The sequence below is a fragment of the Podarcis cretensis genome, assembly GCF_951804945.1.
Source record: "Podarcis cretensis genome assembly, chromosome: 6".
Classification (NCBI taxonomy): Eukaryota; Metazoa; Chordata; class Lepidosauria; order Squamata; family Lacertidae; genus Podarcis; species Podarcis cretensis.
Window position 1 is genome coordinate 75,358,234 of NC_137175.1, and position 23,554 is coordinate 75,381,787.

The following is a 23,554-nucleotide window of genomic DNA, read 5'->3' on the forward strand; positions in this document are numbered from 1 at the left end:
GCGGCAAGATACAGTCTGAGTAAGCAGGGCCAGTCAAAAGTCTGAATAATTAATAAATAATAAAAACAATAATTTATTACTTATACCCCACCCATCTGGCCAGGTCTCCTCAGCTACTCTGGGCAGCTTCCAACAGGATATTAAAAACACAATAAAAGATCGAACATTAAAAACCTCCCTAAACAAGGGCTGCCTTCAGATGTCTTCTAAAAAGTCAGATAGTTGTTTAGTTCCTTGACATCTGATGGGAGGGTGTGCCACAGGGTGGGCGCCACTACCAAGAAGGCCCTCTACCTGGTTCCCCGTAACCTCACTTCTTACAGGGAGGGAACTGCCAGGAGGCTCTCACAGGGAGGGAACTGCCAGAAGGCCCTCAGAGCTGGACCTCAGTGTCCGGGCTGAACGATGGGGGTGGAGACGCTCCTTCAGGTATAATGGATGGGAAAACATGCCAGAATGACTCCAATGACACGAAACATGCATACCTGATGTGGTACTAGTTCATCATATCCTCTAGTGCTGCCTGAGGCACAGCAGGCCATGGAGACGATGGTCGAGCTGGGAAGGGCATCATATGCCGACCGATGCTAACAACGAGAAGGGTGTGTATGAATTAAGTAAAGCCCAGAAGACTAGGGTTTTTTTAAAAACAGAAAAATCTGACTTTTACTCCAAAGGCACCTTGCATGCAAGTGGGAAGGCACCATTCTCTCAGTGTCTCCGAATTCCAGCAATTCCCCCTCTCCAACTGCAGCTCATATGCTGTGTCCCAGAACTTTCCTGAGCACACCCCCCCCTCTCCCTCACCCTTAAGAGAGGCTTTTGGGTAGCACGGGGCTACAGTGAGGGGGGAGGTGGAGAGGGAATCATACCTACATGGCTCAACTTTTATTACCATAAAACTGAATGCAACCCATGGTACCAGAAATGGCACACTGTGGCTCTGCAGAATTTGTAGAGATTGTGTGCAGAGGATTCAATAGGACTTACTCTGAATACGTAGGACAGCACTGCTAAGTTCAACATTAGGTATCAAATAACTTCTCCTACTGCATTTAACATTTCAACTGTCTGCAATTGTAATTTTTATGTCTTTGAGGTTTCGATAGCATGATACACACACATACACAAAATGGTACCTCGGTTTTCGACCGTAATCCGTTCCGGAAGACCATTCGAGTTCCGAAACATTTGGAAACCAGAAATTCAGTACGGAAGCCTTGATACGGAAGCCACGTGGCATGTTCAACTTCTAAGGCATGTTTGAAAACCGAAGCATTTACTTCTGGGTTTACGGTGTTAGAAAACCGAAATGTTTGTCAATGGAGATGTTAGAAAACCAAGGTACCACTGTGTGTGTGTGTGTGTGTGTAAATACACACACACATATACATACATATACATACACATGCATACACATATATTTGTACCTAAAACATTAAGAACACTTAAATCCCATACACCTTAAAGTAGTATTAACTACCTCTCATGAATTAATAAACATAATAAAGTCATTTATAGTGTCTATATAGCTTTAATAAGCCGTTAAAACAGTACTTGAGCAATCAAGGCAGCTGTGTTTCTTACCTGAATTGGACATTCATTATCATGTGTTATGTCCATGAACAACGCATGAGCAATAGCAGGCATTAAGGGCCTCAGGCGTGGCTGAACAAAAGACCCAACTGGCTCTCCTCCAAAGCGATAAACTAATCTCCCCTCTTCATGACTGTTGTAAGCACTCATTGCCTCTAGAGAACGAGAAAAACCCCTTACGTGAGCATCTAAACGAAGAATCATTCATTGAACACCTGGTAAGACTTTATAGAGAATGCTTTAAATCACTTCAGCTACTTACAGCTAGGACTGTCAATATTCCAAAAACACTTTTAAGAGAGGCTAGATTCAATATAGTATGATGAGTGGGAGACAGCTGCCCTCCTTGTCCAATCTCTTTACAACATGTAGAACCCAATACTCGAGCCAGTTAATAGACGTTTTGTCTATTCAGTGACCCCACAATCCTATCCTTGGATTGGAAGGCAAAATGGGTTGCGCCAGGCTAGGAAAATTCCACATATGAACAGTCTGGGCATTTCTTTCTTTCTTGCATGGAATGGATGGTGGAATTGGATGGGGGGTGCATTAACCTAAGGCTTCCTTGTCCTTGCATCTGGATGATAAAAGCACAATCTGAACAGGTCTAGAGTCTCACAGTGTGCTAAGAAGGAACAAATAAAAATAAAGTTTTATGCTGAACCCTAAAACATATACTAACACAAATGTAAGACAGTCCCTTAACCAAGGTGATACACCACAGAATCGCACGCTCCATTCTCACCATCTCCTGGTTCACCCACTTTTATATCTATATTTCTTTTATTTCAGAAAACTGATATACCACTAGATTGTAAGGAAAACCTCAGATCTTTTAACGATGGGTTATGTAAACTTCGCCAGGCTTCTTCTTAACCAGGGCTTGCTGTTGTCAAGCCCTGGTTAGTAAGCCCTAGTTAAAAAGGAAAATGGTCAGCATTAGTTGTGATTAAGGTAAGTGGCATTGCAACCTAAACCATGGTTAGGGCTGGTAGGGAAAGGGCAGAGCACATTCATACTCCAGATAGGAGAAAAAGTACATAATAATATTAATAATAATTTATTTCTACCCTGCCCATCTGGCTGGGTCTCCCCAGCCACTCTGGGCGGCTTTCAACAGAACATTAAAAACAGAATAAAACTTCAAACATTAAAAACTTCCCTAAACAGGGCTGCCTTCAGATGTCTAAAAGTCCGATAGTTGTTTGTTTCCTTGACATTTGATGGGAGGGCGTTCCACATGACTCATCCCTGATCCCTTAACCATGGTTAAGAGACAAGCGATGTGATGTCTACACAGGTTGAAGATGAGAAATGGGTTCGCCAGGCACCAGTTCATACGGCGATATATGAAGAGGTGGCCATCACAACTATTTCCATACACAAGATACCCTTTCCTAACAATCACAATGCTACAATTATCATGCAAAGAAGCCATATTGTTGAATGCAATGTCATGTGTTTATAATAAATGGATGCAGAGTCAGTGTTTTGCATGTTCTTCACTCGCAGCGTATCATGCCTGAATTCAGGGTTAAGAAAAGGAAGAGCAATTCGAAGCAAGCCTACCTCTGATCAGAGAGCTAATGCCCAGCTTATTCACAAAGATATTGTCCAGCTCCTCGCTTCCCGTGAACAGTTCAGCCACTACATACAAGTTGGGCCGCAATTTTCTAGCCGTGTCCATCATGTACTGCGAAAAGCACAGCCAAGGAAGCGACAGACAGGGGGGAAAGGCAGAACAGGAGAAAAGAAAGGATGCAAGGCTAGGCATGGATTTGGGCAACAGGGAAAATGCAGCACAGCAAAGAGACAAAAACGAAAAGCCCAAGATTAAAGAACCAAAGACATTGAGTTATGAGAGATGCATGAAAAATTTGCACAAACCAAGGATTTGGGAAAGAGGGCAAAACCCACACAACAGGCAAAGAAGGAAGAGGGAAAGGCATTGAATTGGCAAAAGGACACAAGAATAAATGCAAATAAGAACACAAAGTTAGTTCCACGTAAAGAGATTTTTGACTTTCATATATGTATACAAAACACAGCAATCCTGCAACAAACCTTTCAAGCATGGTTTTGGTACCTCTAATCAGACTGGTAATCCCAAGGCGGTTGACAAAGACATTGTCAATGACCTCACTTCCAGTGAAGAGTTCTGCTATCACGTAAAGATTAGGTCTGACTGACCTGGCTGCTGCCAGCATCTCCTACAGATCATAATACATTTTTTTATATATATAAAAAATCAGCTTCCTTACAACATGTGCTTTCCAATAGCATATGGCACAAATGCTACCCAATTACAGCACTGTTCGTAAAACAAGCTGAAGAGATGAGAATGTGTGTGTGTGTGGGGGGGGGGGGGGGAGTGGGCATGATTCTGCCAATTTTTAACTCTTCAACTGAAATAAAGTTTTGTAACTTTAAAATGTCCTCCAGCTTGGCTGGATCCGTTCCATAATAACTGTGTGCAGAAATGCAACTGTGGATCCCGTAACAGGATAAACTTCTGCAAGATTATAGGATTATACACAAAATTATCACTCTGAAGTTTTCGGGGGGGTGGGGTGGGATTTATTCATTCCTAGAAGGAAGAATAAAGTTCAAATATGTCAAATTAGAAACTTAAATATGTGCTCAGCCTACATATTGAAAATTTGTTTTCTCTAATTTATCTCACGTATTTCTTTGTGAGTAGGTCCATTTTTGGCAATAGTCAAATTAATCACAACAGACATCAAGTCCAACTGTTTTCAGTGGCGCTTATAAGACTAGCTTTGTAACTGGACCTCAAAAAGTTGTGTATAAATTCTGAGCAACGTTTTCATCTTAACCAGTGAACAGAAAATGAAACAGCACATGGATGAGAAAAACCTATAATATATATTGCAACATGGTGTAGATAAGCAGGCCCTATTCTCACTCCTATTTTTCTGTGTTTTCCAAGTTGATTTACTGAAGAACTCATTGGTTTACAAGGTTAACTACTTCCAACCTTTGCTTATTTTCTATGTTATCCCATCACTCTCAAGGCAATGTGTGTGTATAGAGTTATTCAAGTTATGTCACCTCACAGAAATCCTGGGAAATAGCTCCATTCTTCCAATGTGACCTAACTGAAAAATCATCCAGCAAGCTTCATAGCTGAGCAGAGATTTCAGCTGAGCAGGTTGTACCTGCGCAAGTCTAACAACTCCTAACTGCTGCACCACAAAACCCACGACTCTGGCTGCAGTCCTACAGACATTTACCCAGGAGTACGGCCCACTGAACACAACTGGACTTCACTTCCGAGTAGACATGCACAGGGTTACACTGCTAGGCGGCTATCTTTTGCACTCTTGCCTAGTTGCAAGCCTCACTTAGCATGCTGGGGGTTTACATCTGAGTAAGCTGCCCAGGAAGGGACGCGGGTGGCGCTGTGCGTTAAACCACAGAGCCTAGGCCTTGCCGATCAGAAGGTCGGCGGTTCGAATCCCCATGACGGGGTGAGCTCCCGTTGCTCGGTCCCTGCTCCTGCCAACCTAGCAGTTCAAAAGCACGTCAAAGTGCAAGTGGACAAATAGGTACCACTCCGGCAGGAAGGTAAACGGCATTTCCGTGCACTGCTCTGGTTCGCCAGAAGCGGCTTAGTCATGCTGGCCACATGACCCGGAAGCTGTACGCCGGCTCCCTCAGCCAGTAAAACGAGATGAGCGCTGCAACCCCAGAGTCAGTCATGACTGGACCTAATGGTCAGGGGTCCCTTTACCTTTACAGATGCCCAGGACTGTGCTGCACCTGCACACAGCTGAGGAAAAAACAGCAGCTTTTCTACTGCTAACCTGACCAAAAGAACCCAGGATCTAGAAAGCATGTTCAAAGAGCCCTGCACATGCAGCCGAGGAGTCAGAAAAATGAAACAAAGATGAAACATTTGTGATGAGCATCAGCTGGAACAGACCTAAGTTTTAAAACTGTTCCAAAGTTTTTCCTCTCTCTTGTGTGTTTGTGTACACAGTTGCAAAGGAGACGCTTAAAATTTTCTATACCTCAGCTACGTTAAGAGGCGTCGAGTGACAGTTGTCAAGCCGCACTCCATGGAAATATTTGGCAGTCAACTCGGTGTATTTTTTCATGTGAGCCCAGAGATAAGGGCAGTCTTCTGGTTTGTTCCCGTAACGTAGCTTGACACTGTCACCCCAGCAAATGAGTTCTCTTCTCAAGTAAACATGGGAACCTGTAAAAAGGGGGAGAGATACTAATTTACACCATGATGTTGTAGTTGTGGTTTTCAGCATTCTTACCAGTGATAGAAACAAAGGCCATTTCAACATACACCAAACTGGAAAAACATGTGGAACTAATCTGTGTAACATCAAAACTCAGAATGGAAAGTTTTATTTATTTGTTTATTATTTCATTTATGAACCTCTTTCCATGAGGCACCCTGGAGCAATTTACAATAAACATATTTACAACTGTTAAAATTATTTGCATATATGCAATATGTACAAACATGGGCGTAGCCAAGGAGGGGGCAGGTGCTCCCCCTAAATAAATACAAATTAATACAAACCAGATTTCCCCCCCCCCAAGCCTTCCCCGCAGCAAAAGCCCTGGCTACATCCATGCACATAAATTCAGTTTTAGAATAACAACAGTAGAAAAATAATATCAGTTCAAATCTAAGCCCATCATACTTTGCAACAACTCTATTTAAGTGATCAGAAATTCCAAAGCTAATATGTGTTAGTTTATTTATTACAATTTAGGGGACTTACTTTTCCCTATGCACTTATTGACAACATGAACTTGCACTGGTTCCCAACTGTACTTCATCACCCCGAAGTCTCTGCAATGGAAGCCTCACCTACAGCTTGCAATGCTATATGGGGACAGGGATGAATTGATCCTTGGGCAAAGAAATTCCCAAAATGCAGACAGTTCTTAGGAAGCCAATGTCTTATTGAAAGGCATCTAGATACTGCAATAAGAAGTTGCAGTGTAACTGAGAAAGGGCACAACATCCCTGTTCACCTACGCTAGCAAAAGGCATTTTAAAAAAGTTTTATATAACTTTCAGAATCACCCACCTGGTTCAGCAAAATTTCTTAAAGGGTCATCTCCCATCACCCAACCGTTGTGGGCCATAAAATAACTTGCTTTGTCAGGTTGATGCAACATGCGTTCTTCTTCTTCCAGGGTTAGCTCTTTAAATGGGTATGTAAAGTAGCTGTAAAGTACGGAAAGTACTTTTTAGAGCTGAGGTAGTGAACCCATGGGCCTCCAGATGTTTGAGGGCTACATCATCCCTGCCTATTGCCTATGCTGGCTAGGCCTGATGGAAGCTGCAGCCCAGCCACACCTGGAGCGCCACAGGTCCCCCATCTATTTTAGAGCATCAGATTGTATAAAATGACAATTGAAATGCGTCGTACCAGAAAGAAAAAAAGTACTTTTAAAAATGGACATCCCTACAATATTGTAAACCCTTTCTGCCATAACCAGCTTAATACTGGGCACTTTTGTCTCGAGTTGAGCTTTTTGTCTCTTCTAGCAAACTGTGAGGCCCAAATCCCACACATAGTAACCCACTACTTTATGAATAGCAGCAATCTCACTGAAGATTATATTACATATATGAAACAAGTAGATGGATGAATCCTAGCTTTCAAAACTTGTAAACACTCTTTTAAAAACAAATCTTTCCAAACAGTGAAACACAAGTTTTTAATTCAGTCTCTTGACTTAAAACTATTTGTGTGTTTAAATTTCTAACTGCACCTCCAAAGGCCTTCAAGCGTTTAATACGTTTAAGAGGCCTTGGGTCAAATGATTGACGATTGCCCCCCCCCCCAAATCTGACATCCATCAACCCCAGCAAAAAGACCCAAATCTCACTGGTCTAATTGATGAACACTGTGCAATATATATTATATCCACACATATGAACGCTCACCATTTCAGTGAAACTTCATGAACATCCAAAAACAGATGCACAAGTGAAGTCACACAATCAAATTTAGATGACTGCCAACATTCAGCGGCACATCTTAGATGTCCACAGAATTTGACTGAAATTTTCACTATACCTAGGTGAATTAAATTTTCAAAATACCTAGGTGAGTCCTTTCTTTCCTGCATTTGTCACATGCTGCATTTCAACAAGGAAGTCTCCAATGAACCATAGTTCCCCCTCTTACCCAAACCAAGAAACAGTGGCTAACATGTTCAGAATGAGCCAGGATTTTAAACAGACTTCAAAAGCTGTGTCTTATGATCCTACTTTGTTTTTAACCAGGCTACCAGAGTTGGATGCAACAGGAAGATATGTTAACAACATTGGTACTGGATCAGACCAAAGGCTCTTCTAGTTCCGCGTTCTATCCTTGTCATGGCTAGCAAGATACCTACAGGAAGCCTGCAAGGACATGAGCACACTAGTACTCTCCCATTCACATTCCCCAGCAGTTGGTATTCAGAGAAGAAGAAGAAGAGAAGAAGAGTTTGGATTTGATTTCCTGCTTTATCACTACCTGAAGGAGTCTCAAAGCGGCTAACATTCTCCTCTCCCTTCCTCCCCCACAACAAACACTCTGTGAGGTGATCGGGGCTGAGAGACTTCAGAGAAGTGTGACTAGCCCAAGGTCACCCAGCAGCTACATGTGGAGGAGCGGCGACACGAACCCGATTCACCAGATTACGAGTCTACTGCTTTTAACCACTACACCACACTGGCATACAGTGGTACCTTGCAAGACGAATGCCTCGCAAGCAAGACGAAAAACGCGCAAGACGAAAGAGTTTTCCGTTTTTTGAGTCGTTCCGCAAGACGAATTTCCCTATGGGCTTGCTTCGCAAGACGAAACGTCTTGTGAGTTCTTGCGAGTTTGTATCCTTTTTCTTAAAGCCGCTAAGCCGTTAATAGCCGCTAAGCCTCTAAGCCGCTAATAGCCGTGCTTTGCAAGATGAAAAAACCGCAAGACGAAGAGACTCGCGGAACGGATTAATTTCGTCTTGCGAGGCACCACTGTACTGATTAATTGGAGACATCTAGGTTTAACACATGCATGCTGCAAAAGGAGGAGAGAAGGGGCTGTGCGCATGTTTGAGTGAGGGTGTGTGTATATCTTGGCTTATTAAACAAAAATTCACATGCCACGCACTCAAAGTCAGAGTCTTGTTCTACAATCTTTACTTTCTGACATATTACATATTACCGAACACCAACCATTTTTATCCATCACCAAAGACATTTTCTTTTGAGTGTAGAAGATATAATACCTCGTAACTAAAGGAAACTTTCGGGTTACAGGACCTAATTTAGGACCATGCCCAGCCAGTCGTTCATAGTTCACCGTCGCCACAACGCAATTGGCCGCCTGGAAGCCAGTAAAAGCAGTCATTTCAGCACAGCTTTAACAGTTCAGTGGATGCTACAAATAATGAACAAATGAATGCAAGCATGAACTTCAAAGATGTCTTATTGGTACAACCTGCTCTTGATGGTAGTTTGTCTGCCTGTACATTTCACCGTTTAGTTCTTCAACTCTCTTGCGGAACCAGTTACAGCATTCCTCGATTGCTGCAGGCCCATTGCTGAAAACAACAATGCATGAAAACATTGAAATGCCACTCAAACAAACGTGTCGGGAGTTCCGAGTTTAATTCATGCACAGCCATGAGGAAGTTGATGTCTCCTGACACTCCAATGTCAACATCCAGTTGATGCAAAATGAATCATCTGTGTCCAAGGCAGTCAAGGCCTATTTGTAAGCTTTTCTCATTCAAGCTACCTTTGATATCAAACACTCACCTTTGGTAAATCTGGAATAGTTTGTTCCGCACATCTTTTGCACTGAACTTTGCATTAAATATATGTATGGGAACAGCACTCTAGAAGAACCATACAACATGTGACATACCAGCCAATGAGCCTTCCAAGTGAGAACTGAAAATTCAGGTGCTAAGCAACCTGTTTCATACCAAATTGAGTGGGCGTGTTTTATGCAAATGCTACAGCCAGCTGGATTGAACGAGGTGCCACTAGCTGTGCAGTTTTCGCAGCACAGTTATTAGGCTCCTCGTTTTTCTGTGAATAGAGCAGACCCAATTTTCTGACCCTTGAATGACAGGTCTGACTCTCCCCTCTTGGAAAAGCATGTGCCACCAAGACGTTTCAGTGTTTAAAAATACTTTGAGCAAGGACATACCTATGAGGTATGAAGGTGTTCAATGCAATGTTCATATCTACAGTACAGCCGAGTCTCTTGAATTCAGGATCCTGAACAATTGCAAGATGTTGATTGGGGTCAGTTTTAACTTTAGAACCACCTGTTGTAGATTTAAGAAAGAGAATATTTTTTAATGAGTTTAAAAGCATTTATTGCCTACATGACTGCTCAATTCTTTATTATTCTGAAAGCTAAGGAACTCACAGAACCAAATGCTACCCAGCAGTCTAACTTGTTACACAGTGGACAGACTCCTTCCATTCTAAAATAATCAAAATTTCCACACACACAAAGTTCGCTTTCAGTGCTCCTAAAGCGTAATAATAGTATAGTAATAATTTATTATTTATACCCTGCCCATCTGGCTGGGCTTCCCCAGCCACTCTGGGCGGCTCCCAACAGAATATTAAAAACACAACAAAAGATCAAACATTAAAAACTTCCCTAAACATGGCTGCTTTCAGATGTCTTCTAAAAGTCAGACAGTTGTTTATTTCCTAAACATCTGATGGAAGGGCGTTCCACAGGGCAGGCGCCGTTACCGAGAAGGCCCTCTGCCTGGTTCCCTGTAACCTCACTTCTCACAGTGAGGGAACTGCCAGAAGGTCCTCGGAGCTGGACCTCAATGTCTGGGCTGAACGATGGGGGTGGAGACGCTCCTTCAGGTATACCGGGCCAAGGCCATTTAGGGCTTTAAAGGTCCGCAACAACACTTTGAATTGTGCTCAGAAATGTCCTGGGAGCCAATGTAGGTCTTTCAAGACCAGTATTATATGGTCTCAGCGGCCACTCCCAGTCACACAGTCTAGCTGCTGCATTCTGGATTAATTGCAATTTCTGGGTCACCTTCAAAGGTGTAGAGCGCGTTGCAGTAGTCCAAGTGGGAGATAACCTGAGCATGCACCACTCTGGTGAGACAGTCCATGGGCAGGTAGGGTCTCAGCCGGCGTACCAGATGGAGCTGGTAGACAGCTGCCCTGGACACAGAACTGACCTGCGCCTCCATGGACAGCTGGGAGTCCAAAATGACTCCCAGGCTGCGCACCTGGTCCTTCAGAGGCACAGTTACCCCATTCAGGACCAGGGAGTCCCCTGCACACACCTGCCCCCTGACTCCCATGTATCTTATGGTCATTTCTCAGCACGTATAACCATATGTACACAGACACATCCCATTTAGCTTGAGCTACTTTCTACACTTGAACTCTGGCAACACTGCAAAAGAAGAATAGGTAATCAGATACCAGGGCATAGACCCTCTCAAAGTGGCCTGCCAGAGATGGGGAAGCTCTGAATCTGCCCCACCAGTTGAATCCTGTTCCCCAAGATGCCCTACTGCCCCGTGACAAGCTACTTTTGGGAACGGAAGGGACATTTGAAAGTAGCTTTATTTGCAACATGCTACAAGAAAGGTAGTTTAAAATTCCACTGGCCTAGCCAAAGCCAACCGCGGCTACCTGGATCCCAGGTGGCGTTTGTTCGTGCTGAGAGTTATAAGTTTTTTTTTACCTTGAGTCAACAGAGTTTTAAATTGCTGGACTGCTTTGTTAACATCTACTTGGAAAAATTCCCATAATCTTAGCTTCGGGAAAATATCCTCCCAAATGACTTTACGGACATTCTGCAAAAATAAAAGCAGCACGTCAGGCAGGTAAACAAAATTCAGTGCCATATGCAAAAATTAATTATACATGCTCCTGCGCCAAAACTGTTCGAAGCCATCATTCCTTTATTACATACACAACACTCTGTGAGGCATTTATACTGTTCCACAGGAAAACACAGAATCCAGCAGCAAATACTTTATTTATTTAGAAAAACAAACAAACAGGGAAAGTTTTGAGCTGAACCCTAGTACATATATGACTTACTTTTATATGAACTTATGAGTCACTATTCTACAAAATATTCATGGCAAGACCACTTGCAATACAGAGCCAGAAAGAAAAACTTTTTTTAAAAAAACATATACCCTGGAACTAAGATGGGCAAAGCCTGTCTTGTTGCATAACAACACTTCTCTTCCTTGTGCAACAAGACATCTCTTGAGGAGGCAAGAGCGGGAAGAGAGGAATGGAAAGTCCTGCTGTGCAAACAGGAGTCTAATTTAAGGTTACCAGATGTCCCTGTTTCCCGGGGACAGTCCCCGGATTTACAAATCAGTCCCCATACAAAATCCATTGAAGTTGAAAAGTATCCCTGGATTCTCTGAAAAAAATCTGGTAACCTTAGAATTACCACACACTGGATCTAACCCAATATTACTGTACTTAAGACAAATATTATGAAGTAAAATAGGAAGGATTAGCATACAGATGCCGTCTTTTTTGTTATATAAAAAGACTACTGCCATACTGAAGGAAATGAACTTTTAGTCCTCCCACAGAAAGGCAATCCGAAAAGTGAAACGGTTAGAAATTCCACAGATTATAAATTAGACTTCCCTTCCATTCAGTGACAGCATGTGTTATCAAGCGATATAGGTAAAGGTAAAGGGACCCTTGACCTTAGGTCCAGTCGTGGCCGACTCTGGGGTTGCAGCGCTCATCTCGCTTTATTGGCCGAAGGAGCCGGCGTACAGCTTCCGGGTCATGTGGCCAGCATGACTAAGCCGCTTCTGGTGAACCAGAGCAGCGCACGGAAACACCGTTTATCTTGCCGCCGGAGCGGTACCTATTTATCTACTCACACTTTGAGGTGCTTTCGAACTGCTAGGTGGGCAGGAGCAGGGATCGAGCAACGGGAGCTCACCCTGTTGCGGGGATTCGAACCGCCAACCTTCTGAGCGGCAAGTCCTAGGCTCTGTGGTTTAACCCACAGCACCACCCGCGTCCCATCAAGTGATATTTTATGTGTTTATTTCTTACATTCAAGTGGTGTTCATTCTCAAGCAGCGGAGGAACGCCTTTGTCGCTGCATTTCCCACCAGCCACTTTACAGGTTAAATGCCACAGGGCTCGGTCCAAAAGCCAGGCTGGTTTCAAGTGAGGAGAGTTAACAAGGTTGTATGCACATTCTGGATGCTGAGTTATCCATTCGCTATTTGAAGCTGGAGAAAACAAAGAGATACACAATGAGCAAGGGGGGAAAAAATTAAATATCAAGCACATAGCACTTCAGGATGGCACTTCCATTATCCTGCCGATTACCTCTATGGAGTGTATGTATGAAAGTTAAGATTCTGAATGGACAGGAAACTAGTAAGTCTTACATTGGATATGTCGCATTTAGTATTTTTTAAAGGTGCTTCTTAATTTCTTAATGCAGAAAATGACAATGTACAGAATTCTAAGGCATCTCTCATATTTGTTTACTGCTTACTGTCTACAGCAGGCTTCCTCCAACTCGGCCCTCCAGATGTTTTTGGCCTACAACTCCCATGATCCCTAGCTAGCAGGACCAGTGATCAGAGATGATGGGAACCGTAGTCTCAAAACATCTGGAGGGCCGAGTTGGAGGAAGCTTGGTCTACAGAGAAGTCTAGGAATACTGCTGAAAGTAAAACACTCAGAAGAAGCTGAGCAAATATATTCTGCTCCGTTCAAGATTCACTACTGGGATATTATAAATCTTTCCGTTCCACAGCGGTGAGATTTGTTGCTCATTCTTTTCTATATGAATCAGCAACCAAGTGCTAAAGCAATAAAGCCTTGCCAAGTTTCAAAGTCCATATCTGTAGCTTGGCCTTTTGCCGGATGAAGTTGGCAAGTGAGTTTTTCAATGGCGGCAATTAGCCAAAGTTATACCTCTTTTCTAATGTTAACTGATCAGGTGTTTTTCCAATAACCTGTCATTACTAATCAGCCTGATGCGAACACTCACAAGTATTGGGTAGGTTTCAACGTAGTGCTATCGAGATCGTTCTTTTGGGCAAGCAGAAATGATTGTGCTCACCATCATGGGGTGATCTGGGGTTTTTCCTGACCCTCCAGAGCAGAACTGGGGGAGATGCAGAGTTACACATGGGGATAACCATTGCACTAGTGGCAGTCCTTGCACTGGCTTCCACTAATGGAACCTTATAGCTGAATCCAGCCCTAGATCTTTAGAAGTTTAAATGTTGTCCTTCATATATACTTTGCAATGTCAAGGAAAGCATCAACACTAATTTTTAGTCACTTCCCCGCCATTGCCATAAAACCATTTCCCAAAATTCTGAAGAGCACACACGCAAGTTATGTTCCTTTTCAGGGAGAACTTTGCCAACTACTGAAATTGTACTACATGCATAGCTTATTAAATTTTGTAATCAAAGGAGACAATGTTGAAGGACCCACATCTAGGAACCAAGGAACTCTGCAAAAAAAAAAAACCTCTTCTCAAAAAATGGTTATTCCACTGAGTGAGACTTGTGCTGATACAGTTCTCCAGGGATAAGTGCAAGCTCAAATATGCATTCATCACTTGATAGCTGTAATATATCCAGTGATGATGTTCTACATCTCAAACCATCATCCAGACCCAAAGATTCTCCCGATGCAAGCAGTTCAAGGTTCACCAGCCCATCATTGAGGTACAGTGGTACCTCGGGTTACATACGCTTCAGGTTACAGACTTTGCTACCCCAGAAATATTGCTTCAGGTTAAGAACTTTGCTTCAGGATGAGAACAGAAATTGTGCTCCGGCGGCACGGCAGCAGTGGGAGGCCCCATTAGCTAAAGTGGTGCTTCAGGTTAAGAACAGTTTCAGGTTAAGTACGGATCTCCGGAACGAATTAAGTACTTAACCCGAGGTACCACTGTATATGTGTGTCTCAATAAGCCTGCTGGAGGGGGGCATTCAATTAGTGCTCTCTCTCTCTCTCTCTCTCTCTGTGTGTGTGTGTGTGTGTCACATAGGAGTGACAGAAAATAAAGCCTGGCCCTTGCATGGATATCAAGGAAACAGAGAAAACTGTCTAGGGAAGAACAGCACCTCTGTTGTGGTGCAAGTTGTTCTTCCTTAACCTAAAATTGTCCTCCAACATTGAAACTCAAGATCCTTTAGAACCTGGCATTCTAAAGCCACGAAGATCTTACTTTTCACTGAAGGTTTGACCTTTATAAACATGGAGCTCTGCCATCAGCGGTAAAAGCAGCCAGGCAATTGAACTGACAAAATGAGGCTAAGTTCCACTTGGACACTTTCGTCAGTCTCTACTTAGCAGCACAAATGCTTCTATTTTTGCAATACTTTTGCCCAGTTCTGAAAATTGGCATGGAAATGTCCTCCACCCCACCACCCCTTTCAGAAACTGAAAAAAGAAAGGGCTTTCTTCTCTTGGGTAACAGTGACACAACGTTTCGTGCTTGCAGGAGCTGTAACCCTCAAAGCATTTTTAAAACAAGTCAATTAAAAATGTTTAAATAGTTACAAATCTTAAGATCACCACCAAACACCATCCCCTATTTTTTCCTGGGTTATTTAAGTAAAATACAGTTTTAAACAACACCCAGAGCCTAGAGGGAAATTTACTGCCTAGCTCGAACTAATTCTTTAAAATATATTTTTAAAATTCTCTTTTTATAACTCCTGGACACGACTGGTCTTTGTGAAGTTTCCACATGCATGCAAAAGTTGCTGGATACAAATGTGTGCATTTGTTAAGTGCAGTGGATAAGACAGATAAACTATTACCCTATGCATTTTCACCCTTGAGGTTAAATTAAAATGACAGCAAAAATGAACGTACCAGTGTGATTGTAGACTACATCGGTAATACAAAGCATATTCCATTCATTTTTCATTTTTTCCACTAGTTGTCCAAGCTCACTCCAAGAACACTTTTTGTTAGGGGTTGAAAATTCAGGATTTATTTCCAGCTGATCAGCTAATGAATAACATGATCTTGATATACCAAGTTTCTGGACTGGTGTCAAGTGAACCATGTTGTAACCTACAAAGCAAGAATGAAATGTATTAACATGACACTTATAGTAGACTGGGCAGTCTTAAGTATTGAAGGCAAAGGTAAAGGACCCCTGGATGGTTAAGTCCAGTCAAAAGTGACTATGGGGTGTGGCATTCATCTCGCTCTCAGGCTGAGGGAACTGGCATTTGTCCACAGACAGCTTTCCACGTCATGTGGCCAGCATGACTAAACCGCTTCTGGTGCAACAGGACACCGTGATGAAAGCCAGAATGCACAGAAACATTGTTTACCTTCCCACCGGAGCGGTACCTATTTATCTACTTGCACTGGCATGCTTTCAAACTGCTAGGTTGGCAGGAGCTGGGACAGAGCAAGGGGAGCTCATCCCGTCATGGGGATTCGAACCGCCGACCTTCTGATTGGCAAGCCCAAAAGGCTCAGTGGTTTAGACCACAGCGCCACCTGCTCCTTGCTGAGTTCTGAAAGCAACACTTCATAAAGCATGTAGCAAGCTTGGTGAAGCCAAGCAGGTCTGGGTCTGGTTAGCATCCAAATGGGAGATTTGCCTGGGAACCATGTGTGTACAGTGGTGCCTCGCAAGACGGAATTAATCCGTTCCACGAGTCTCTTCGTCTTGCGGTTTTATCATCTTGCGAAGCACGGCTATTAGCGGCTTAGCGGCTATTAACGGCTTAGCGGCTATTAACAGCTTAGCAGCTTTAAGAAAAAGGAAACAAACTCACAAGAACTCGCAAGACATTTTGTCTTGCGAAGCAAGCCCATAGGGAAATTCGTCTTGCGAAGCACCTCAAAAAACAGACTACAGTTCCCATCATCCCTGACCACTGGTCCTGCTAGCTAGGGATCATGGGAGTTGTAGGCCAAAAACATCTGGAGGGGTGAGTTTGAGGAAGCCTGCTATAAACTGCTTTATAATTATAATTGCAGCAGCAGGGAAACAGTCTCATAATGTCAGGAAGGTCACAGGTGAATTTGAGGTGGTTCCTTGGGAAAACTCCTCAATTCTTTATAAAACATGGGCTAAATGCATTTGACTTTCATAGCATTCCTATTTCACCCATTCAACAGTTTTTATTCTACAGTGGTGCCTCGCAAGACGAAAAGAATCCGTTCCGCGATTCTCTTCGTCTAGCGGTTTTTTCGTCTTGCGAAGCAAGCCCATTGACGGCTTAGCGGATTAGCGCTATTAGCGGCTTAGCGGCTTTTAGCGGCTTATCAGCTTAGCGGATAAGCAGATAAGCGGCTTAGGAAAAGGGGGGGGGAAGGAAAAAAAAGTCGGAAAAACTCGCAAGACATTTCGTCTTGCGAAGCAAGCCCATAGGGAAATTCGTTTTGCAAAGCGCCTCAAAAACGGAAAACTCTTTCGTCTAGCGGGTTTTTCGTCTTGCGGGCACCACTGTATTGCCTTGAGCTCCCCGGAAGAAACAGGATATTTAAATACAGTCAGTCAATCAGTGCTATATACCAGAGATTTGATTTGGGAGTCAATGTGTTTATTACCAGATTCTTTTGCGACTCTAAGACGATCTTCCCATCCATCAAATGGTCCCAGACACTTAGCCAGGAATGTCTGGAGTGTAACACAATCCAGGGGCAATTCATGATTGTCAGCACCAACACGCAAAATAGGATCCACAACTATGTAACCTCCACCGCTTTTCTTATCTCTGCAAGAACACACACACATCTTTTATCAATACAAAAGCTAATAAATGCTGGAGTCAACCACCTATTATTACCAAGACCTAACAAGATATTTTTTGCTTGCTATTCTAAAATTATTTTAATGTCTTTAAGGGAATCAGAAAGTACTTTGAAGCTCAGAAGATACTGCTTTTAAAAAAAACCCTTTATGCCTGAAAGTCTATACTCACTAACCCGGAAGAGTAAACCCCACTGTACTTAATGGATGTTACTCCTATGTAGATATACATAGAATTGTTCTTAAAAGAAGCCAAACATACAGTGGTGCCCCGCAAGACGAATGCCTCGCAAGACGAAAACCCGCTAGACGAAAGGGTTTTCCGTTTTTTTTTTTTTAAAATGATATTTATTAAGATTTTCCAATTACAACAAAAGAAAAAAAAACAAAAAAAAACAAAAACATCCAATTTTAAAATCTTTTTCCAAATAACATATTTTCGGGACTTCCCCTCCCCTCCCCCTCCTGTATTCCAATCTTACAAATAAACAAAAAAAATTCAGCAAGTTCTTATCCCAAAATTTTAACTTATTATCATTGACTCAGTTTTAAAAATATTTTCCCATCCCCTAAAATCGACCTGTTCCCTTCCGCGAGTTCCCCCCTTTAATATGCAATACAGATTAAAATAGAAGAAAATTTTTTTAAAAAATTTTTTACACCCTTTGGATTCCAAATTTCCCTCCCCCCTTTCCCGGTTGCGTTCCCAATGTTCCTCGACGTCTGATGTCTGCCTGGAGTTCCCACATCTCTCTAAACCATAGTCCTTTCCCAGTCCTCTTTAATTTCGAATGTCCAACCTTGGAAGGAGTCTGTCTCAAAAAAGGCCCATTTCTTCCATCCAGATTTTTATATCTAGGAGTAAAAGCTCCAATTTTATTTCTTTAAACCTGTCAAATCTGGATGTCCCAAATGTTCCCACTTCCAGCTTTGTCCAATTCTTATTATTTTTGCTCTTGTTGATCTCTCTCCTCCTCCCCCCCCCCCCCGCTCTCCTGCACAAATGTTCCAATTCCAAAAGCTTCTAATTCCTCTGCAGAGGCTTGTTATTCAAGAACAAAACATTACGTCAAGTCCTTTTCATTCTTCAATAGATAAATCTATTGTCTCCTTTAGTGCGTAGACCTCTGTAGACATAATAGTATTCCATTTCTGCAGTTTCCCAGGAGATAGAAAGTTCTGGTCAAATTCCACGCCAACAATACTTGTAATGTCCCTCGGCTCCTCTAGGTGGTTTGCAATAACTAAATTCCCTTCCAGATCACGTCCACCAGTCAAAATAACTTGTTATTCCTTGTTTGTAACAATTTGTATCCAATTTATAACAAATGTAACCGGCAAAGTCCTCGTAACAAAGTTCTCTATTTTATTCTTCCGCTTTGACAGCTCTTTGACAGCTGTCAAAACCTCTATTTCTCTTCTCCCGCGCTCTCACAAATCGCTCCCAGGGTTCCGGGGGGTGGGGGTGGGTGGGTGGGTTGCTTTTTAATCAATTCAATTCCACCTTTCTCCTCCAGCTCAGTCTTATGATTTTCCCTCGCGAAGTTAATAACTTTGTCAAAGTAGGGTTGGACTCGATCTTAGTTGTCAAATCCTTTGCTTTAACTCTTCTACAACAGGGGGGGGCTGACTTCCTTTTTGCGCCTCCCCCGCTCGCTCTGAATTAAAAAAAAATAATTATCCCCCTTTTTAGTCCAGGTTCCGATTACTCACGGGTTATTCTTTTAAGTCCAGATTTTCAATAGAAGAAGTCAGCGCTCTCCGTCGAATGGCATGCGGTTTGCTCGGCAGGGGAAGCGAAGGACTCAAAGCACCACCCCCCCGTCACCCGCTCCGCAGCCTTTAAAAAGGCTCCTTCGCGGGTCGGGGGGGCGCAAAAGGTGCCAGCCGAGTCACCATGTCCATGGGTTTCAGCGCCCATGGTTTTTGAGGGTCCCCGCGTCGCCGGCGCGGTAGGACCCAGCCCCTGCTGAGCAGGCTCCCTCCGGAGCTCGGAGGGAGTCCGCCATTCGGCGATGGCGCCCACCCGGAAGTGGAGGGTTTTCCGTTTTGGAGGCGCTTCGCAAAACGAATTTCCCTATGGGCTTGCTTTGCAAGACGAAATGTCTTGCGAGTTTTTCCGACTTTTTTTTCCTTTCCCCCCCTTTTTCTAAGCCGCTAAGCTGCTTATCTGCTTATCCGCTAAGCTGATAAGCCGCTAAAAGCCGCTAAAAGCCGCTAAGCCGCTAATAGCGCTAATCCGCTAAGCCGTCAATGGGCTTGCTTCGCAAGACGAAAAAACCGCTAGACGAAGAGAATCGCGGAACGGATTCTTTTCGTCTTGCGAGGCACCACTGTAGAATAAAAACTGTTGAATGGCTGAAATAGGAATGCTAGGAAAGTCAAATGCATTTAGCCCATGTTTTATAAAGAATTGAGGAGTTTTCCCCAGGAACCACCTCAAATTCACCTGTGACCTTCCTGACATTATGAGACTGTTTCCCTGCTGCTGCAATTATAATTATAAAGCAGTTTATAGCAGGCTTCCTCAAACTCACCCCTCCAGATGTTTTTGGCCTACAACTCCCATGATCCCTAGCTAGCAGGACCAGTGGTCAGGGATGATGGGAACTGTAGTCTCAAAACATCTGGAGGGCCAAGTTTGAGGAAGCCTGATTTATAGTGTTCAAAATGCTCCACATGCCCTGCATGCCTCTGGACCCCACCCCCTCTAGTCGTGTTCAAGCTGGCCTTAAAGATTTTACTATTCCAAGTTGTTTTTAATTGAATAGGATGGCTGTCCACAATTTTAACTGCTACTGCTTTGATTTGTGGCTGGATGATTTAACTGTTTTAAATTATATTTTTTTATGATCCTTAACTGTGAATATCCCCGAGTTGCCCCTTGGCCCTGAAAAGCAATGATGAAAAAATACCCAAATAAATAAAATATTGGGGATCATAAGTCACTATTATGGCTTTGTTACAGATTCAGGCTGGGACATGATGGCTTGCCCAAAGCAGAAGTCTTTCCAGCTCACACACAACCATTCTGCCACAAGAGATGTAAAAGGTTTTCGTTTTGTAAATTATTGAGATACAGAGCCTCTCCTAAAAAAAAGCAAGAATAACATGGGTGCTCTTTTAAGTACCGTATTTTTCGTCCCATAGGACGCTCCGTCCCATAGGACGCACCTACTTTTTGGGGGGGGAAATAAAGGAATTTTTCCCCCTTTATTTCCCCCCCCCAAAGCCAGGTCGGGGAACAGTGGGATGGCGGTGCTGCGCCTCCCCGCTGTCCCCCGAGTTTGTGGGGCTGGCCGATGTCTGCCGGGCGCGAGGGGCGCTCTGCTTCAGGGCACGTCGGGCGGCAGGCTACTGTCCGCAGCATGGGGAGCCCTCTGTTTCAGGGCGCCCCACTCGCCCCCCCCCGGTGCGCAAGGCTTGCGGACACCTGCGCGAAGCATGGGGCATCCTCCGGAGGGCGCCCCGTGCTCCGCGCTGCAGGCTGCCACCTGCAGGCCTTGCGCGCCCGGGGGAACTCCCCCCGGGCGTGTAAGGCTTGCGGATAGCTTCCTGGAGCCTGGAGAGCGAGAGACGTCGGTGCGCACTGACGCCTCTCGCTCTCCAGGCTTCAGCGAAAGCCTGCATTCGCCCTATAGGACGCACACACATTTCCCCTTCATTTTTGGAGGGGAAAAGTGCGTCCTATAGGGCGAAAAATACGGTATCTCTCCGTCTGAAGATTTATGCAAGCAGTTTGTAATCCGCACAGAAGTTTCCAGGATCTTCCTGCAGAGAAACTGTATGTATTCTGGGTCTCCTATTACATTTTCCCATACTGTATCCTCATAGCTGTCTGACTTGCAGGAACACTTCCCTGCCTTTAGAGTAACCTGAGTAGAGAAGCCCAGAAAATGGGGCAAGGTCAATGAGCTGGTCTGGAACATGCACCCTGCACTCAAAAGGCAGCATACCTCAGGAGTATTGGTGCACTTGGCTGGCAAAGCAACATTGATGTTATGCAGGTTTTAAAAACTCATTGTGGCGTTTCAAAAAGGAAAACACATAGAACCATGACATGCACAACTGCTGTCCTCTTAAGTCGCTGAACTGATCTTTTCCTGGCATTTGAAGATCAGCACTAACACCCAACATTTATTGAAAACAAACCTAAAGGTTGTAAATACCACAGACTGCCTCCCAATATGACAAACCTAGCAAACAATATATGAGAATTTAACTTTTAAAACAGTACTGGGATCTTCTTTTAAATGACTTATAAACAGATGTGGTTTTACATTTCCTCTTTGACATTCACATGCAATAAGAATATGCCGCCAATTTTTTTCAATATGAAGGACTGCATTTTCAATAAACCAGAGGTCTTCGTCTTCCTTTATTAGCAACTTCTCTTAATTTACGTGTCAGCAATGCACACCTGAGGCTTGTGTGCCTCTTCTCACCTCAGAAAGAGGTAGAGGACAAAATAGCAAATTTAGTCTCTACGTATATAGTCTTGTTATGTGGAGTGCCTTTGTCAAACGTTATCTTAGGCCAAACTACATGTTACCTTCCTCGACTGGTTAGCAGTCATGTCTCTTTCTCTCTCCCCGCTCCCAAATTAAGTACTAGGGAAGGGGTGGGAAAAGGATTCTCATTAGGCCTCCACCACATTGAGAGGGGATGTTTAACTCTTCCCTCCCAGCTGTGCTCTCAACAAAAAACACACCGTGTTGCAGTTAGCTCTGGGAGGGAAAAGGCCCATTTGTGCCAATGTGAATTCCCTTCTCCCCCGGCGCTAACTGCAGCACAAGGTCACATTTTCAGAGAGATCACAACTGGAGAGGAAAACCTCCTGCTTTCACATGTTGTGGTCCAATGAGAACCAGCCCCCACTGCGCCTAGTATTTTTAATTTTTTTTTTTTAATGACCAACATATATTGTTGTTTGCTAACCACACAAGAAAGGTAGCATTGCTTAACTCAATGTCTGAGGGAGGCACTCAACATAGTAAGTCAATACACATATAGACCTAACTGCTTGACTGTTCCCCATCTCTTTTTGAGGTGGGGGGAGACACACACAAGCCTCTGCATGGAGAACCAGCCTCCCGGGCTATCTTAAGGTTTGCGGCCTACTCCTCTGTCACACAAAAAGGACTGCCAGCAGGGTTAAGATGTGAACCACTCCCAATACAGTCGTACCTTGGTTCTCGAACAGAATGTGTTCTGGGAGTCTGTTTGACTCCTGGAACTGTTTGAAAACCAAGACACGGCTTCTGATTGGCTGCAGGGGCATCCTGCAGCCAATCGGAAGCCAGAGAAGCAGCTTCCAAAATCATTTGGAAACCGGAACACTCACTTCCGGGTTTCGAACGATCAGAAGCCGATTTGTTCGGGAGCCAAGGCGTCTGAGATCGAAGGTACGACAGCATAAGAAACAGGAGGTGCTTATGGTATCTTCCTCTGGATCCAACCATTACTTACTCATGACTAAAATAATACTGGTATGACCCAGAGATCTGGAGATCCAGTTTGCAGTATTTGTCAGAATCATCTTCTTTCCCAGTTGGGTTGTGCCACGACAGGCACCTGAACTTGTGACGGTTGAACCCTTCTCCAGAAGCTGGGTAGTTGGTATGCACCGTAACGTGCTTGCCTTGCAAGGTAGGTCCCAGACGGAACTGTAGTTCAAAACCTGAATAGAGCAAGACAGGCAACAGTTAGAGTGCAAACACCCATATCTTAAAACTTATCAACATGGAACGGTGCCTCAATGAGCCAATTGCCAGAAAGGACTGTTGAGGAAATGGCTGGTTTGTTTGCCATGAGTTCTGTTTATGCACAGAGGAAATGAAGGGCTGCACAGGTTGAAAGACCCCAATGTGGTTATATGCATTAGCTCTCAGGGCAGATGAATGCTGGAAATTAAATATTTAGACATCAACCAGCTCAATTGATTGAGCTACAGATATGAACAGAATGGTATAGTTGTTCACTCATTAAGAGCCACTAATGACCAAGGCCTAGATCTTGCAAACCATATGCGAGAGGGAGCCATGAACAACAAAGCACAAAGCACTCACACAAAGATTATTTTCTTTAAAAACCCAGCACCACACAAAGTATCTGTTCATCCAAAACAAAACAGCCTTGGCTACTGTGGCCTCCAAAGCTCATAA

At 43.7% G+C, this 23,554-nt stretch overlaps 1 protein-coding gene across 4 annotated transcripts in view; it reads right to left on the minus strand.

Moving 5' to 3' along the window:
* AGL (amylo-alpha-1,6-glucosidase and 4-alpha-glucanotransferase) overlaps positions 1–23,554 on the minus strand; it is a 52,590-nt gene that overhangs the window by 24,491 nt on the left and 4,545 nt on the right. For 3 of the 4 annotated variants that reach the window (XM_079981036.1, XM_079981038.1, XM_079981037.1), the window contains exons 3-15: positions 22,860–23,070; positions 17,189–17,355; positions 15,488–15,691; positions 12,683–12,864; positions 11,325–11,436; positions 9,795–9,915; positions 9,078–9,180; positions 8,866–8,963; positions 6,675–6,814; positions 5,631–5,818; positions 3,166–3,289; positions 1,588–1,751; positions 486–587 (exon numbers count right to left, since the gene is read on the minus strand). In XM_079981036.1, the coding sequence (XP_079837162.1) occupies positions 486–587; positions 1,588–1,751; positions 3,166–3,289; positions 5,631–5,818; positions 6,675–6,814; positions 8,866–8,963; positions 9,078–9,180; positions 9,795–9,915; positions 11,325–11,436; positions 12,683–12,864; positions 15,488–15,691; positions 17,189–17,355; positions 22,860–23,070 (1,916 nt within the window). Of the gene's footprint in view, positions 1–485; positions 588–1,587; positions 1,752–3,165; positions 3,290–3,682; positions 3,807–5,630; positions 5,819–6,674; positions 6,815–8,865; positions 8,964–9,077; positions 9,181–9,794; positions 9,916–11,324; positions 11,437–12,682; positions 12,865–15,487; positions 15,692–17,188; positions 17,356–22,859; positions 23,071–23,554 lie in introns of all 4 variants that reach the window. The other variant, XM_079981039.1, reaches the window with a different exon arrangement.